Consider the following 19,205-nt stretch of genomic DNA (forward strand, 5'->3'; position numbering starts at 1 on the left):
TTAGCATTTCAATTATGTTTATGTTTAACGAAGATATTGAAGCTTCAATTAATCGCTATTTTGTTCCGCTGTGTAGCGTTTATCGATATATAACATGACTAAAATCGACTTTTCGCATCCCTAAAAGAGCACACATATACGCTTTTACGCACACATATACAGACTGGGCGCATCAAGAAAGGCAACACTTGATTTGAAGTCCACCTTGTCAACAGTATGGTTGTCCTTTTTTGACAAACGGCATTTTTAACGAGCGAGAGAGAAATGATACTAGTTGCTGCGCCTTGAAAGAGAACAGAAAAGGTTGGACCCTTGTCCTGGGTTATGCTCTAGTTTCCTAGGATAGCGCAGGGGGGGGGACACTCGGAACATAGTTAACGTCAGTAAAGATGGCGGATGATGGCGTCAATTTAGAAAGAAAGAAAAATTGCGTAAAGCAGACTTCCGATTATGCAAACTACGTCATTAAGCCCGCTCCACACTCGTGCGCGAATCGCGGCGCGAAGCCGCGAACGCGAGTCTGGAGTCGATTTCGCATATCAGCGAACTAGACTCCACACTCGCGTTCGCGGCTTCGCCCGCGATTCACGCGCATAGTCTGGAGGGCGCTTTAGATGTGTCACTATAAAGTAGCTAACACACTATCGCACCGCACCAAGGTCATTGTGGGACGCACCCATAAGTAAGAGGGAGAAAGGGATATCGCTTTCTCCCTTTTACTTATGGGTGCGTCCCACAATGACCTTGGTGCGGTGCGGTAGTGTGTTAGCTACTTAAAATTGATACAATTTTAAGGCATGAATACAACATTGAGAAGGTTACATACCTAGTTTGTCAAGACCTTTCTTTATTTATAATGTTGGTTACTTAGCAACTGTTGTTTACTTGTCAGACCAAAATAAATTTCGTAAACAAATTATATAAGATAATTATTCTCTATTAATTTTAAAGTGTAACCGATTAAAAATGGAGCAAGCATTAAATAGGGAAATTAGCCTCCCAATATTACAACACCTGCCTGGGTATGGGTACTGTAACTGCACTTATTGACGTTCTTGACAATATTATTTATGGCCTAGACTCAGGCAAGGGTACTTGCTTAGTGTTGTTGGATTTTTCTCGTGCGTTCGACTGCATAAATATTGACTTGCTTCTATCTAAGTTAATCTATTACGGTGTAGATTTAGGGTCACTCTCGTGGTTTAGAAGTTACCTTGCTGGGCGTATGCAGTCAGTTAAAATTGCTAAAAACGATGGCACTATGTTGGTGTCTGACTCTAGACCCCTAAATCGCGGAGTCCCACAAGGCTCCATTCTCGGGCCCTTACTGTTTATTATATATAGCGCTGACATCGTTAACAATATTGAGCATTGTCAATATCACTTGTATGCGGATGATGTTCAGATGTACTACTCGGCCCGTCCTTGTGACTTTCCTGACTCAATTAATAAAATTAATGAAGACCTCGAAAGTATCTCCGCTTGGGCTGAACAAAACAGTCTGTTGCTAAACCCTATTAAGTCAAAGTTTATGATTTTGGGTAGTAAAACTCAAATTTCGCGAATCTTAGATGGTAGCCCTCAACTAAATATTAGAGGCTCATTAATAGAGCGAGTAGAGGAGGCCAGAAACCTGGGTATAATAATAGACAACCAGTTAAGGTTTGAAAAGCACATAGCGGAGCTAGCCAAATCATGTTTCTTTAGATTGAAAGTATTGTATCAAGTAAGAAACCTTCTAGATGAAAAAGTTCGCTTGACATTATGCGAATCGCTCGTATTGTCTAAGTTGAACTACGGCGATCTGGTGTACGGGCCTCGTCTGCAACAAAAGACTCGTCGATTAATACAACGAGTTCAAAACGCGTGTTATCGATATTGCTACAAAGTTCCTCCAAGGAGCCATATCACACCGTTTTTGAACAAATCTTCGACTCTGAATATGGCATCACGTAGACATTTACATCTTGCTTGTCTTCTCTTTGGCGTTATAAATTGCAACTCACCCGAATATCTATTCTCTAAAATAAATATTTCTTCTTTTCACAACCGATATGCCACGAGATCTACTCGACGTTGCATTTTAGAAGTACACCCTCATAGGACGATTGCCTTTACCGGTTGTTTCCGTTATCTCGCGACCAAATGCTGGAATGATATCCCTCCGCCTTTAAGACAACTTAAATCCAAAAAAACATTTAAAAACCACTTTAAAAAACTTCTCCTTGAAAAACAAACCGCTGGGATTCCATTCGGCTATTTGGTTGCAGATTTTAGGATATAACATGGTGAGGCTGGTGTCACACAACTGGGAGACTTACACAGTACACACGGGTCGATTTTACCTACTAACTAAGTATTTTATCAAAAAATTATCACACGACATGCACATATCACACTTACACTGTACGATTGTTTCCGACGTACGTAAATACTTCTACATAAATATAATATTTGTTGTGACCTGGGTTCCGGCAGAAAATCAGTGCTTTGCTCGAAAGAGCGAAGCGTACCACTGAGCCGTGACCCTTTTGTCCTGCTGCAACGCACACAGTTTGTACTACCTACCTACTTTTATGAAATTTTACTTTTGTACCTACTCATTTCTATGCTATTTTCTTTGTAACTCAATTTTCTTTGTTAGTGTAATAATTATTGTTTTTTCTTTCTGTTATGATGTGTTTAAAATTATATTGTGTGTCATTGCAGCTGTCAAATAAATGATTTATCTATCTATCTATCTATCTACCTGTGGCCTATTTTATAAAGCTACAAATTACAATTTACAAGCGGAAGTCTCTTTCTAACCCTATGTATTAGAACAAGACTTCCGCTTGTAAATTGTAACTTGTAGCTTTATAAAATAAGCCACTGGAGGTTTAAATTTTTTAATAGTGCTCAAGAAAATGCCGGGAGGTTTAGATATTCTCGAACGAAAAATGAAAAATTCCATCGTTAGCGCTCACTGCAAATAGCGATGAAAAGGACCTGTGTATAAGTTCGAAACTATAATAGTGCAATTTTAATTTTGGTCACGACAAACATGTTCTATGACATTCTGCAAAAAATCGTGCGTCTTGATTCCGCTAAAGACACGTCGTGGGAGAAACTGGAGCGCATATTATGGAGGTACCTGCTTAGACAATGGATATAGAGTCAGAAGCTGCAAGCGGTAGATTCCTGCTAGTAATAGGTACTATCTGTATATACCAAATTGAAGGCAATAAAATACTTTACTATTACTTACTATTATGTTTCTATTATATTCCACTCTTTAAAACCTTTTCTATATAATATTAGGTCTACTTGGGCGGTTTACAAGTACATTTTTTGTTTGACTTCTTGTAAACAATTACAGTTATTTGTTACAAGAAACCAATCAAAAAATGGACTTTTAAACCGACCAAGTAGACCTAATATTATGTGGGACGAAAGTACACGTATGGATGCATATGTAGTTGTACACGCACACATACATACTTAGTTTCGGGGGAGAATCAGAGATGGCTCTTTCAAATGAGTTTCCATAAAATGCTTCAAGAGGGCTCTCTTTACCTATTATACTTACTTTACTCTTTGGCATAACCTGTGTGGTGAAAATATTTTTTTAAATAATAACAGCATGTGGCACATGATTAGAAAGGTATGAAATAAATATCATTGAAGATTCTTAAACCGTTTTTTGAAAGTCAAAAATACTGTGTCCCCCTTTCGCACTTCACGCCACGGAGCTTCATGGACTTCATGGTAGATGGTAGTCTGGAAAGAGAAGAGTCGTGAAATGTATTGTGCCCCATAATTATATTCCACGACTGTTTTTTCATTAAAAACGTAGTGATTAGAATTCTCTATGGGTTCACGCATGGCGCTTGCGCTATGTGCGACAACTGCACCCGAATTTTAGGGCTAGTCAGCATTTGCTTGATTCCGAGCACCCTCCACAATCGTGCGTGAAGCCACGAACGCCAGTGTGGAGTCTATTTCGCAGATCAGGGGCTTTGGCATTACTAGCCATAACAGACTACCGCGCCGCTACGTGACCTTGGTGCGCTGCACCCATAAGTGAGAGCGAGAAATAGTATCGTGCGGTGCGGTAGTCTGTTACGGCTAGATCAAGCAAATGTCGCCCAACCCAAAAATCCGAAGGGATTGTGAGCGGCCATAGATATTGGACAAAATGACGTCACTGTTATACCCATAGACTTATAATATATCCCAAATGTCATTGTCATTCTGTTCTGTCATTTCGTTGCAAACTTTGGTTGTTATCAAACGCTATCGCTCTACGAACTTTTGTAATTGGTAATAAATGCATCTAAATAATATGTTGTGACCGGTATCCAGATAAGCCAAGGTAACTAAAGTTTGCTTTACTATTTTGTAGCAATAACACATAAATGTTGTAAAATAGATTTACGTAGTTAGTAATAAGTGTGTGCACAATGCACATGTCTGAACTTGTCAGATAACACAAACAGAAACATTGTTGTGTGGAACTCGGGAGTGGCGGGACGTGGGACGTGCAATCCACCATTATAGTATTTATAGTTCGTTTTGTTTTAGCATTAGAAAGAACTTGAAAGAAGGTAAGCGATCTTGACATGTCTTTTAATTGAAAAACACTTCTTAAAAATCAATAACTATTACTTATGAAAGCAAAAGAATATAAATGATCGTATTAGATTCATAATTGTTACATATTTGCCGTGACTTATTTTTAAAATGTGATTTTCAATTAAAAGACATTAAGATTGTTTACATTATTTCTAATGCTAAAAAAAAACGAAATATAGATTAAAACTCAAAATATTCTTTTCATTAGTGTTCGATGTTTATGGTAATATTTTTTTGTAGAATTATACAAAATTATACACCGGATCTATGAAAAACAGTTCTTATTGGCTTTAATTCGTATTTAGTTGGCTTGTTGATATTTTCATACTTACCTTATAAGTTATAAAGGTAATTTGTAAGTTTTATAACTTCTTATTATCTTCTTTGGACTCTCATTTTAACTCATTCTTTACATATAAGTTCGTTTTTTTAGCATTAGAAATAAGGTAAACAATCTTGATGTGTCTTTTAATTGAAAAATCACATTTTAAAAATAAGTCACGGCAAATATGTAACAATTATGAATCTAATACGATCATTTATATTCTTCTGCTTTCATAAGTAATAGTTTTTGATTTTTAAAAAGCGTTTTTCAATTAAAAGACATGTCAAGATCGCTTACCTTCTTGCAAGTTCTTTCTAATGCTAAAAAAAAACAAGTAGGTATAGTGATGAGGATGAAAAATTAATTCTGTACAATTTTAGTGTGGTACTTATGTACTGTTCCTGCATGAAAATATTATTGATTCTGGGTGAATCTAAATTTTGGGGACCTCAGAAACGACTCTATCGATTTCGATGAAATTTGCTATATGGGGGTTTTCGAGGTGATAAATCGATCTAGCCCGGTCTTATCTCTGGGAAAACGCCCATTTTTGAGTTTTTATATGTTTTCCGAGCGAAGCGACGCTCGGTCTCCCAGATATTCGATTTTTAAGTTCTTAACCTTTATTTCAACAACATCAAAATACTGGACATTACCTTTGACTATATTTTTGCATTATTTTTCTTACCAAAATCGTAACGTAAACAAATGAATTTTAAACATGGGGGCCACTTTTGGGGGGTAAATGAGAAAATTAAAAAATAAAGTTTTTCAAACTATATCATGTTACATATCAAATAAAAGAGCTTATTGTAAGGATCTCAAATATATTTTTTTATAATTTTCGAATAAACAGTTTAGAAGTAATTCAAGAGAATAGGCAAAATATGACTATTCCCCCCCCCTTTATCTCCGAAACTACTGGGTCTAAAATTTTGAAAAAAATACATCTTATAGGTCTATACCTATAGATGACAGGAAAACCTATTAGAAATGTACAGTCAAGCGTGAGTCGGACTTAATTACTTAGTTTTTGATCCGACCCCTACGGATTTTTTAAAGAGATTTCACTCACGTTTCACATAAAAAATACATTTTTAAAAATTGTGTAATGTACGGAACCCTTGGAACGCGAGTCCGACTCGCACTTGGCCGGTTTTTAAATCATCCGACACTCAAAAGTGATTCTGAATTACCCGAACAGATATAGGGAGCGTACATGAACTATAGGGGGCAGCATAGGAGCCGTCAGATTTTTGGCGCGAGGCGTAAATGTTCAGCTTATGCTTCCGACGTAGCCCACAAAATGGCAGAACCTACTATGCATAAGAAAACGTACGATAGAATCTACCGTAGATGGCAGCACTTACTTTGGCAATGTACATGTTTATGTTTTCGATTCAAGCAACAAGATGGCAGACCCTCCAACGCGCACGGACCCTATAAATGTATAACATTGTGTCTACAAACAGGGGCGGATTTGCAGTCTTTGCCGCCCTAGGCCTCAGGCCCTGTAGCCGCCCCTTTCAAGGCACCCATAATATTGACTACATTTTGAGCTACGAGTATTTCTTGTTACCATCAGCGAATTTTTTGTCACAATTTGCCGCCCCTAAATATCTTGCCGCCCTAGGCCCGGGCCTACTGTGCCTTAGGGCAAATCCGCCACTGTCTACAAATAAGTATTGTGGTCTCTTATCTATAGCACAGGAAGTAGGAGTCAATATTATGCCAGGATCTCACGTACCGAGTAGAGTGGCGAGACAGTAATACGAAGTATGAAATTGTTACTCGGCTGAGTAAAAATTCCATACTTCGTTTTACTGTCTCGCCACTCTACTCGGTACGTGTAACCGAGCCCTTAGGGATGTGCCGACTAGTCGGGAAAGTCGACTGTTCGGCCTCATTGGTAGTCGGCGATTAGTCGGCAAAAATGGCCGATTAGTAAGCACTTTATAAGTGACAGAAAAACAGGGCAAAAAGAATTAAACAGCAAATAATTTACTAAAAGCTTTTCACCTTAAGGGCTTACGAAAACTCTTGTTCGAATTATCGACCGTGTGGTCGCTTTCTTATGTCCGATTGTCCGGTTTTCGTATGAAATACCCTTTACACACATCTCATCTCATCTTTGTACACATTTACTGTATTCTCTCTATGTTATGTACTTGTTTTGTGCAATAAAGTGTTTACTACTACTACTAAATATAGCCTAAGGATATTTTTTATTTATTTTACTTTTTAGCGCTACTATAATATGATGAATAGCTCGACGAAATGAGTAAAACGATAGTTTTTTAAGTGCATCTGAGCCGAAATTAGACGTAACTAATGATCTGCCCGACTAATCGGCCATCCGAGCGCCGATTAGTCGGCTAGTCGGCCAAATCAATAGTCGGTACATCACTAGTAAATATAAATAAATGTCCTTGAAATCATCAAGTGCTGCTTATCAGTTTGAGGATGGGATTCTATGTTATTCGAATGTGGCTTAGTGTGGTGTTTTAACTTAATACGAACAATGAATTGGAATTAAATATTACTAAACAAAGTTAACCACTTTATAATATAAATCATACGAGCATAATTTATAATGTAATTTAATATTAAGAGAATATATAAATATCTAAATCTAAAATGTATAATAAAACTATACCTACCAGTTACATATCTAGGGATTACTGTAGTTTCTTTGTTTAATATATACTTTTTTATGTATGTGTATGTATGTTTATGGTTATACGTATTTAAGTATGTTTATCTATATTAATGTTTTGTGTTGTTTGGTTATATTAAATTCTACTCAAGAGAATGAGAAGAGATCTTCATTCGTTTTATCATGTGATGTCTTGTTTGTCCACAGCTCAAGATGGGTGCGTCGATGGAATTGGAGCCCTGCGTCAAGGGCTCCGTCGCGGGCCACGTCCTGATGGACGCCTTCGGTATGGTCCAGGGCTTGTCCCAACTGGCCAACTTACCTGACCCCCCCACAGACGCAATTCAGACGCTCCTCTCCAGCCTCCAATTCGAGCAAACCGACGAATCTGGGACATCCCGCAATCGAGAAAAACTAAACGGGAAACGTAAAACTCCGGAAAAAGTAAATACTTATCAATGTGAACTTTGTCCTCGAAGTTACGTCAGCACAGGGAATTTAAAAAGACACGTTGAAAAACACCACCCGGTTAAGCGTAAAAGGCTTGTGGTGACTGAAGTTTATGAATGCGAAGAGTGTGAGTATATGGGCGCTTCTCAAGCGGCACTTGAAACACATTTGAAAAAGCATAATAACTCTGCAGAAAAAACAAAGTCTCCGAGATCTAAGTGCGCTTTTTGCGACAAAGAACGCGTCGGAATTTATGACCATTATATCTCGAAACATCGTATAGAATATCCAGAACAAATTATGTTTGACAATGGGAACGTGCTGGTCCATTCTTCAATAAACCCAGAGAAAGGGAAGGCTCCGTGGTTTTTAAAAGAGAAAGAAAAAATGAGTCTGTACACTGACGTCACCTGCCGACTATGCGAAGCGGAAACTACGTTTAATAATCGAGAGTTTTTGGAAACCCATTATGTGACGACTCATATGGTTGACCCGAATATGTTAGAGAACCTTAAACACGTATTCAGGGCAGAGAAGGGGGCTCATTTGATCGATTTGCCTGCATCGCAGCCTCCAAAACGCAGGCAGTCTGATATAAGAACTCCAATTAGAAAAAAAGTGTCCATTGAAGGGAATGAAGATGAGCGTGGCAGTAAAGTTAACTCTAAAAATGACCGAGCGAGCGAACCCGAACTGAGTGGTAGATTTCCTTGTCAAGAATGCGTTCAAGTGTATACCACGGAAGCGCTTTTAAACAAACATAAAAGCGAAATTCATGCTCCTAAAACAGGAAACAAGACAAAACATGAGAAGTATCCATGTTGTTTGTGTAGCAAATACGTTGTAGGCATTTATAAACATTACGGGAATGTACACATCATTGATAATCCTGAGCAAATTCTTTTTAACAACGGAAACGTGCTAGTGCGTACAGATATTGACACCAAATGTGGTCAGGCCCCGTGGTTTATAAGTCAAAAAGAAAAGGCGGAGAATAAATATACGCCGAACACTTGTAGATTGTGTGAAGCTGATTTTTCGGGCGCCGACGTAAGCCTGGATACACATTACTTGAAAGGACATAAAATTGATCAGGATGCGTGGAAAAGGCTGGATAATCTTCGGTGCATGTTTAGAGCTGAGAATAGGGCGCATTTGGCTGATTTGCCCACGAGCATTACGAAGGCCAAGCCCCAGCGGAGAGCTTCATCGTTCCAAAGCACATCTCACCCAGGAAACTATGAAAGCAAACGCAAATCTGGTCCTAAAGCTGAACTTGATTCGAAAGCAGGGGAGAGAGAGCAAAATGTGTCTGGACTGATCATATATCAGTGCGCGGAATGCGGAGTAGCCGCGACCACGTGCGACGCTTCCATCGAGCACGCTCAACTCCACCACTTTCCTAGCTACAGGCCCATATCGCAGACCTGCTCCGTCTGCCAATTCTCCTTCGAAGCCCAGTGCTTCGCTGATCACTCTTCGAACCATCTCAACAACAATGAGTACAAAATAGTAAAGTTCCATCCTTCTAAATTGCTGGACAATTGGTCTGACATGTTTGAAGGCCTGTCCGAAACTCACGCGGACAGAATTAAGTCTTCCAGTACATATCAGCACACTAGACAGGTTAAAATGAACTCGAATATGGCTTCAGGAATACCTCTGTACAAATGCGGCAAATGTGAACTGTACGTTCGTCCGAAAGAAGTTGAAGGCCACTGTCATAATAATATTTGTATGGACAATCAGACTCCAGGCCACTTTTGCTCGGATTGCGATATATACTTCTTCACATCCGTAGCTCTGACGGAACATGAGAAAGACCATAAAGACTATGGACCCGATTGTTTTAGAACAGTTACTTTCAACTGTATGCAGGATGAACTTATAAACAGAGCTTTGCAAAACATCCAAAAGAACTCCAATTCTAAGGAAACTTCTCGAGACATTACAGAATCACAGCAGAGGAATAGTGGGAAAGAGATAACAATTCTCGAAGATACTGTGGTCAGTGTCTTTTGTGATTATTGTAAAAAATATATCATATATTCAGAGTTTGAGGCTCATGCAGCCATTCACAAGCAGAGCGCAGATAGTTCGCAATGTGAAGAGAATCAGAGAACCGAAGAACCAAGTAGTGTAGAATCTAACGTTCCAGGTCATACGGGAGAAGTTGTCCCTCAATCTGACGTAAACGATGAAGAGAATCAGATAACTGAAGAAGTGTCACAAGAGCGAAATAATGTAGAGACTAATGTTGAGGGTTATAACTCTGATATTACCCCACAAGACGTAAATAATAGAGTGACCAACGGAGGAGGTACAGTGGAGCCCTGGAATAGCGACACTGACTCTTACAACAGCCAGTTAGCCCCTGTATCTTCCTTTGATGTCCGTGTAGAAGTCCATGTACAGAAACATGAAGATAACGATACCTATCATTTTGAACTTCAAGATATTTTAGACGAGTTTAGTGAAGGAATGGGAAGTAATTTAAAACACGATATACAACTTCTGAGACTTGAGGTATGTGGCGACAGTATGACTTATATACCAGATGAAAACATAGATGAAGATTTGCTAGACGGAAAGAGTGAATCAACGGAAAATGGAGAAACAAGTGATGATAGTCAAGGTCAGGGTATTAATGATAAAGATAGATCGATTGAAACAACTGAAAATCAAAAAGAAAATGAATTAAATTCCAATAACAATAAAACTAATGATGCAAATGAAAATGCAAACGAGTCGAATGATAATGATGATATTGTCATTGAAATAATTGATGATACTGATAGTGATGATGATGATGATGAAATAGAATTTCAAGCTGATCATCGAGAATCAGGTGCTAAACCATCGTCAAGGGCCATTTTAAGTAGAATGTTGGCCAGTCCAAAGAAGAATAAGATTTAAGAGCAATTAATAATAAAATAAAATATAGTCCGTTTTTTTGGCATTGGAAAAAGAGTACGCGATCTTGACGTCTTTTAATTGAAAAACGCTTTTTTTTAATCAGTAACTATTACCTATACATTACTTTATGCTATTACTTATGAAAGCAAAATAATGTAAATAATCGTATAAGATTCATAATTGTTACATAATATATTTGCCGTAACTTATTTTGAAAGGTATTTTCAATAAAAAATACACGTCAAGATTGTTTACCTTTATTTTAATGATAAAAAACCGAACTATAGGTTAGATACGTATAGTTACTTATTATTAATGTTTTAATTAATATGTTAATTGATGTTATAGGTACTTACTGTGATTAATTTTGGCAAATGTGGTGCTTTTTTGCAAAATTGTACAATTTAAATTAAAAATGTCGCAAAGGGACAAAAATATGTATGTAACCAGGAATTCTTTCCTCAAGTGAGTAAAGTGTAGGTATCTAGTGATTTTTGTCCCTTTATATCTATTTATGGCATTGCTCGGCAGTACATAGATTTATATTTGAAAAGTACATATATTGCCGCCTTTAAAGTATTTATGTAAAAAAAATAGAACCATAGGCTTTATTTTATAAGTATTTCATACTCGTTATACATACCTATGTAGTGTATAATTGTTTTCCATCGTATTTTCACGGAAACGTACGAACGTGTGTTGCTATTTCAGTCAGTCTCGGTACAAAAAGTACTGAGGTTGACTGAAGTAGCATGACAAATACGAACGTTTCCGAGAAAATACGATGGAAAACAATTATGCACTACATCTGTATATACAAGGCCTATACTGCGACCATCGAAAGTATGTCTCGTCTATTTGCCTCTCTATCACTCTGTTGGAGCGATTTTCGATTTTCGCCGGTATATGATCAGGGTGCTTAGCCAAAGTAGCCAAGATGCCAATCGTTTGCGTCGTGTAGCTCTCTGTCGCACTAAAGGAAGAGTGATAGAGAGAGTTTACCGTTTCGCTACGGCGCTAACGATTGGAATCTTGGCTAGGCCCTCAGGAGTCAGTAAATAAAGGCACCAAAATTATATAAAGTTATATAATGTAATCCAAACGGAGATTCCTTTTAAATTATTTATAAACGTATAAGCCATAGTCCGAATTATGTGACCCCTGATTTAGAAATAGGATTTACCATTTTTAATACACGGTGGCCAAAAAATAAGTGCATTCCCGTTGCCAGGGAGCTTTTGGGATTATACTGAGCAACATTTACTATGGGCCCAACCCCGAAATCGCGAAAAAATTTTTGGCTGTTTCATACATTTTGGCTGGTCCATTTTCTATGGAAGGGTAAATTTTTTTTTGCGATATCTAGGTTGTTCAGAGTAAAAGTTGCTCAGTAATTTTTGGCACTTTTTTTGGCCACCCTGTATATTATGTATTTTTGAAAGTTGTTATATGTGTGTGTGTTATCTATTATTGTAGATTATACAGGATGAATTAATCACCAGCTATACTCTGCTATATCTTGGCTGTTTCATACGTATGATTTCTACATATAAGACAGCCAAATTTTTTTTCCGCGATTTAGGCGTGGGTCCCATAATAAAAGTTTGTTCAGTAGGATAATGCGCCAGTAACTGGCCACCGGTCAATAACTAGCCGCCCTAAACTGAAAATGAATTCTATCCACCTATAGACAGAATTCATTTTAGTATAAAGTTTCAATAACTGGCCGGCTTTCAATAATTATTAGCCACCTTATACTAAAATGAATTCTGTTTATAGGTGAATAGAATTCATTTTTAGCCCAGTCTTACAAATGAAAATACAAAAATTTGCCATTGAATTTTGAATCTATATTCTATAAATTAAAGTTGAATTCGCGTTGTTGGAAAATTTAACGAAGCAAAGCGAAAGCGACTATGTTCCAATTGAATAGGATTTAAATTTCATCGAACTGAAGAGGTACTATAGGTAGGACCTTGGGCCTTAGGGGCTGTCCATAAATTACGTCATCGATTTTTGCCCCCCCCCCCCCTATAATCATCCAGAAATCATGCTTCGAGTGACCCCGTTTCCTCCTACGTCATGCTACCATCATCCAAATTCAGACCCCCCCCCCCCTAATTTGAAATGACGTAATTTATGAATAGGCCCTTAGGAGGCTAGGGTGGCCATTTACTGAACTGGCTATCGGATTATCCTATACACCTATAAAGTCACTACGCAGAGTATGGGTGGTGATTAAAATTTCAGCCTCTAATGATATAAAATATAATATGCATTTGCTAGACAATGCATTTATTTTGATTACCTATTTGATTAAATTAGATGTTATAAGTTTTTATCTTTATATCAATATGTATTGACTGTTGACGCTGTACAGTCGCCATCAGATATATCGGAGCGGCTAGGGATCTCACAAATATCTGAACACGCCTCTATTGTCAAGGCGTTAGAGCGCGTGTTCAGATATTGTGAACACCTTGGCCGCTCCGATATATCTGATGGCGACTGTACCTACATCCATCAGTAATAAAACACTCATTGGTCCGAACAGTTGTTTTACTAAATACTATATGATATTTTCTGTCCTCAAAGTAGACCCAAGATGCGTTGGGCCGACGACATCAAAAGGACTGCGGGGAAGAAGTGGCTCCAGGTTGCACAAGACCGTGAAAAAGGGCGTAAAATGAAGGAGGCCTACACCCGAAGGGTAGAAAAAAAACCGGGCAAGTGCGAGTCGGCCTCGCGCACGAAGGGTTCCGTACCATAAAGCAAAAAAAAAAACGGAAAAAAATGCAAAAAGAAAACGGTCACCCATCCAAGTACTGACCACGCCCGACATTGCTTAACTTTGGTCAAAAATCACGTTTGTTGTATGGGAACCCCACTTAAATCTTTATTTTTATTCTGTTTTTAGTATTTGTTGTTATAGCGGCAACAGAAATACATCATCTGTGAAAATTTCAACTGTCTAGCTATCACGGTTCGTGAGATACAGCCTGGTGACAGACGGACGGACGGACAGCGAAGTCTTAGTAATAGGGTCCCGTTTTACCCTTTGGGTACGGAACCCTAAAAAAGGCTAAAGAGAGAGAGAGAGAGAGATGATATTTTATTAATATTCGTACGACAGTGTACCTACAAATGTACCTATTTATTCATACTCTTCGTACCCTTTATCACAGAATAAATAATAGTACTAGGTACAGAAGACTCGCTCTCTAACAAAACGAGTCTGTCACGATCAGCACAGATATGGCCGCTAGGTGGCGACAGCGCCACGCGCGGCTTATGGCAAACCCCAAAATTGGGGTCGAACGGTACTTTTAGCTACCTGTAGCAAAGCGACGAAATCGCGGAGTGAGCCACGCCTGCCATTATTCATAAAAATTTACTAAATTATGTTTTAATTATAAAAAAAAAAGCAGTGGTGGCCGAGTGGATATGACGTCTGACTTTCAATCCGGAGGTCGCGGGTTCAAATCCTGGCTCGTACCAATGAGTTTTTCGGAACTTATGTACGAAATATCATTTGATATTTACCACTAGCTTTTCGGTGAAGGAAAACATCGTGAGGAAACCTGCATACATCTGCGAAGAAATTCAAAGGTGTATGTGAAGTCCCCAATCCGCATTGGGCTAGCGTGGGGACTATAGCCCAAGCCCTCTCGCGCATGAGAGGAGGCCTGTGCTCAGCAGTGGGACATATATAGGCTGAAATGATGAATGATGATGATGATGTTTTATCCCTTTCTTACAACGATGGAAAATAATTATGCACTTCCCTTATTCATAAACGCGCTACAAACCTCAATTAGCTAATAATCGTTTGTCCTTATCTGCCATTTTGACTTATGTATTTGTAAGAAAGGGATAAAACATTTTACTAAATAAGGACCGAAAAGTTTTTAATTAATGAATTATTTAATAGTATAAATAAAACATCGTGATTTATTATAAATTGTTATATTTTGACTACTTAGGCCCACTTGCACCACCCCACTAACCCGGGGTTAAGCGGTTAAATCGTAAAACTAGCATCAAATTGTACTGGTAACCATGGCAACTCCAGGTTTAACCGGTTAACCCCGGGTTAGTGGAATGGTGCAAGTGGGCCTAGGGGAAGGTAGAATATTAAAAGATGATCCTTTCAATCTTTAAATACATAAAAAATATATTATAAACGTATATAAATATGAATGTAGGTAGGTACGGTCAGCCACGAAAGTGGTCTACCACTTTTCGACTCTATCAATCGGATAATAGAGTCGAAAAATGGTAGACCACTTTCTTGGCTGACTGTACATAATATAATATCTTATAATAATGGTACTCTTATAATGAACAACGTTGGAAATCAGCAACACTTAATATATCGTCCTTGTCACAACAAAACCTCAGTATTGTCAGAAATTACTACCACTATAAAAAAAACTGTAAAACGTAATTCAAGACCAAAAAAAGTAAGACTATGTTGCCACTTTTTACTAGCGCGTCTTGTACTCGTATTTATGTCAAAATAAGTAAATAAAAGTACCTTTTTAAATCGTAGGAGTAAAATTACGAATAAATAATTTATCTTAGCGTGATTATTTATCAAAAGGAATTTACTATTTTACAAACAAATTATTGCAGTGGCAACATTGTCTTACTTTTTTTGGTCTTGAATTACGTTTTGCAGAGTAATTCAGAGCCATAGTGAACAGTGAACCATATTCGACTGTACGCCAAAGGTATGGGGCAATCTTTTCGAGCGATGTCGCCATAACCTTCAGCCTACTTTCGGTAGATGGCGTTAATATTAATATTTAACAAGTAACACTAACACATATCAGTGCAGTGGCGGATTTGCCTTAAGGCCAAGTAGGCCCGGGCCTAGGGCGGCAAGATGTTAGGGGCGGCAAATTATGACAAAAAATTCAATGATGTTAACAAGAAATAAGTCAATATTATGAGTGCTGTGAAAGGGGCGGCTACAGGGCCTGGGGCCTAGGGTGGCAAATACTGCAAATCCGCCACTGTATCAGTGAAAGAATAATGATCAAAGTCAAATGACGTTCTAACAGTTTTAATCTTCTGTCGAAAGCTGGCAGTAAAAGTACTGTAGCTAAGCTACATAATTTACCATGACAGTAACTCTATATTTCAAATTATCTATGATAAAACTTAGTTTGTAGTTTATATAGCCATTTAATAAACAGGGAAGTCGTGATCGACGTATTTAGCCCACGCGTGCAGACCGCCGATGACGTCGCGGATGCGTCCAGCGTCGTCCGGCAGAGCGTCCAGCACCAGCTTGGCTGCTATCTGAGAGTCGTTGCCGCGACGGCAGATGAATGTCACTGGAAATAATTAAATAAATATTAGGGCACATCTTACACAGATCAACCTAGCTCCAAACTAAGCAAAGCTTGTACTATGGCTGCTAGGCGACGATATACATATGTGACGTTCCACGGCAAAAGGTACCTTATGGCGGCTGGCGCTTACGTCGCATAGCGCCGCAATAATATTGGAGCGGCGTTAATAATAGCGTAAGCGTCAACCGCCATAAGGTACCTTTACGCGTGGGACGTCACATATTTATAAACTTAGGAAACAGCCATGACTCAGGAAGAAACAGAACAAATATTTGTGTTCATCACACAAATAAATGCCCATACCGGGATTCGAACCCAGGACCATCGGCTTCACAGGCAGGGTCACCCACTAGGCTAGACCGGTCGTCACAATTGTATTTGTCTTTTAAATTACAGAACAATACGGGTAATTTCTTTTTTTTTAAAACGCCGTATGAGTTTGACCCATGATCTTTAATCTTTAAGGTTCACTTAATTGCACCATCCCACTAACCCGGGGTTAAGCGGTTTAACCGTCAATCCAGTGTCACATTGTACTGGTAACCATGGTAACTCCAGGTTTAACCGGTTAACCCCGGGTTAGTGGGAAGGTGCAAGTGAGCCTAACAGATATGTATTAAATTTGTTATATACGAGTATCAAACGGTGTCATCAACGCTATCTAGCCGAATGACTTTTGTCGAATGACTTTTTCTTGATTTCCGAGGCACGTTTTTTCCTTAGATTTTATTTACGGAGTTACATATATCTTTGATAATAGTAAAGATAGGCTTACCTTGACCATCTCTCTGCCGTATTTCCTCCAGTAACTTACCCAATACATTCCCTCTAAGAGAATCTATAGGATAATTAACAGCGCCATCTATATGGCACATCGTGAACTCGGAAGCGCTTCGCACGTCGACCAGGAGCGAGCGAGATAGGAGACAGGGCAGCTCGCTCGCGGAGATACGGTGCGAGGGAGGCAAGATCTTCAGGTCAAGGTCCTGGGAAGAAAAGAGAAAGGGTAATTGCTAACCACAGACAAAACATCCTCCAGACTGAGCATAGTCGCGCTACCCCCTCTGCGCATACGGTAATTTTACTCCATGTTCCAGTCGAAAGTGTCTTTGTGTGACGTTCGTGTCTTTGAACGGACCAATCACGGCACGGGACTTCGCTCACCTCGTCCCGCGCACCCCCGCATTTTTGGCATCATCGGTTGCATGAAATAATTGCTCTAAACTCGGTCTAGAGGATTCCTAGTCTATGTTGCTAACCAAACCAAATTTGGCATTGATTTAAATTATTTCGTACACATATAATACAATCAAATTACCTACTCTATATAGTTTTATACGGGTTTTAAAATAGAAATTGTGTCTAAAAATAACTGCTGTCTACTTTTCTTTTTTAATCTTCTGGCGCTTTATTCCGCGCATGGTGTAAAATAATTTATTTTAAATACAGTCAAATACCCTATTAGCTTAATGTTGATGATAGTTTAAATTCGAATATCCTGATTTTTTTAAATAATATTTCATTTTAAATTAGGGTTACATGCCTCATCTACCTTATAGTTCGTTTTTTAGCATTAGAAAAATGGTGTACCTAGTGTAAAGTAGTAAACAACCGTGACCTGTCTTTTTATTGAAAAAACACTTTTGAAAAAGTCAAGGCAAATACGTAACGTTCACTAGCTTTTCGCGGGCAAATTTTAGTACTTTTTATTTATTATTTTAAACAATTAAATGATAATTTAATAACGGAAATGCATTTGTAACATGATATAATAGTAACAATCATCCGAATAAAAAATATTTGATTGAAATTTAAACTTCATGCATGAAGCCAATTATGAATCATGTAAGATTATTTACTTTTATAAGTAATAGTTCTGGATTTTAAAAAAGCAATTTTCAATTAAAAGACACGTCAAATTCTAATGCTAAAAAAAGGAACGATAGTCGGTATAAATAAAAATAACATCTAAAGTTGGTCAAGCAAATCTTGTCAGTAGAAAAAGGCGGCAAATTTGAAAAATGTAGGCGCGACGGGATATCGTCTCATAGATAACTTGAATTTCGCGCCTTTTTCTACTGACAAGATTCGCTTGACTATCTATTATGGTCGTTAGCCATGAGCCGCGCGTGGCGCTGTTGCCACCTAGCGGCCATATCTGTCCTGATCGTAACAGACGCGTTTTGTTAGTCTTTTGTAGGTACCTAGTACTATTATTTATTCTGTGGTATATGTAGGTACTTAATGCCATCACTGCACCTTATATAAAACAAAATCCCCCGCCGCGTCTGTCTATTTGTGTGCTTGTATGTTTGTCCGCGATAAACTCAAAAACTACTGAACGGATTTTCATGCGGTTTTCACCTATCAATAGAGTGATTCTTGAGGATGTTTAGGTGTATAATTTGTTAACCCGTGCGAAGCCGGGGTGTGTCGCTAGTATTCTCTAAGAGCGAGCAGAAGGCCGATTTTTGAATACCGAGCGCTCTATGTCACTCGATAATCTGTGGAAAACGGCGAAATGCTATTTTTGAAATATGAGCACCAGAAATTGGGAATCTATAGTGGTATTGACATCTAAAGTTGGTCAAGCAGATCTTGTCAGTAGACAAAGGCGGCAAATTTAAAAAATTTAGGCGCGAAGGGGTATCGTTTCATACAAAATTTTAATTTCGCGCCTTTTTCTACTGACTAGATTTGCTTGACCATCTATAGTTTCTTAGTATATGCCATCTATTTCAGTTCATAGGTATATTAGGCTAGATCACCGAGGTCCGACCCCTGCGAAAAGGTTCCCATAAGGCTGGCTGCGTTTCCCTTTGAATCGCTATGCAGGCCATTGGGCAAGGCAATTCTCAATAATTTAAAAGAAAACTACATATAA

The 19,205-nt window shown here is 38.4% G+C and overlaps 1 protein-coding gene across 1 annotated transcript; it reads left to right on the forward strand.

The window, feature by feature from the left end:
- The first annotated feature begins 4,254 nt into the window (after nt 1-4,254).
- On the forward strand, nt 4,255-11,266 carry LOC134677388 (uncharacterized). The gene is made up of 2 exons (XM_063535834.1): nt 4,255-4,354; nt 7,803-11,266. The coding sequence occupies exon 2, from the start codon at nt 7,809-7,811 to the stop codon at nt 10,959-10,961; it is 3,153 nt and encodes a 1,050-aa protein (XP_063391904.1). The 5' UTR covers nt 4,255-4,354; nt 7,803-7,808; the 3' UTR covers nt 10,962-11,266.
- Nucleotides 11,267-19,205: the final 7,939 nt, after the last annotated feature.

Source organism: Cydia fagiglandana, chromosome 26 (assembly GCF_963556715.1).
Source record: "Cydia fagiglandana chromosome 26, ilCydFagi1.1, whole genome shotgun sequence".
Classification (NCBI taxonomy): domain Eukaryota; kingdom Metazoa; phylum Arthropoda; class Insecta; order Lepidoptera; family Tortricidae; genus Cydia; species Cydia fagiglandana.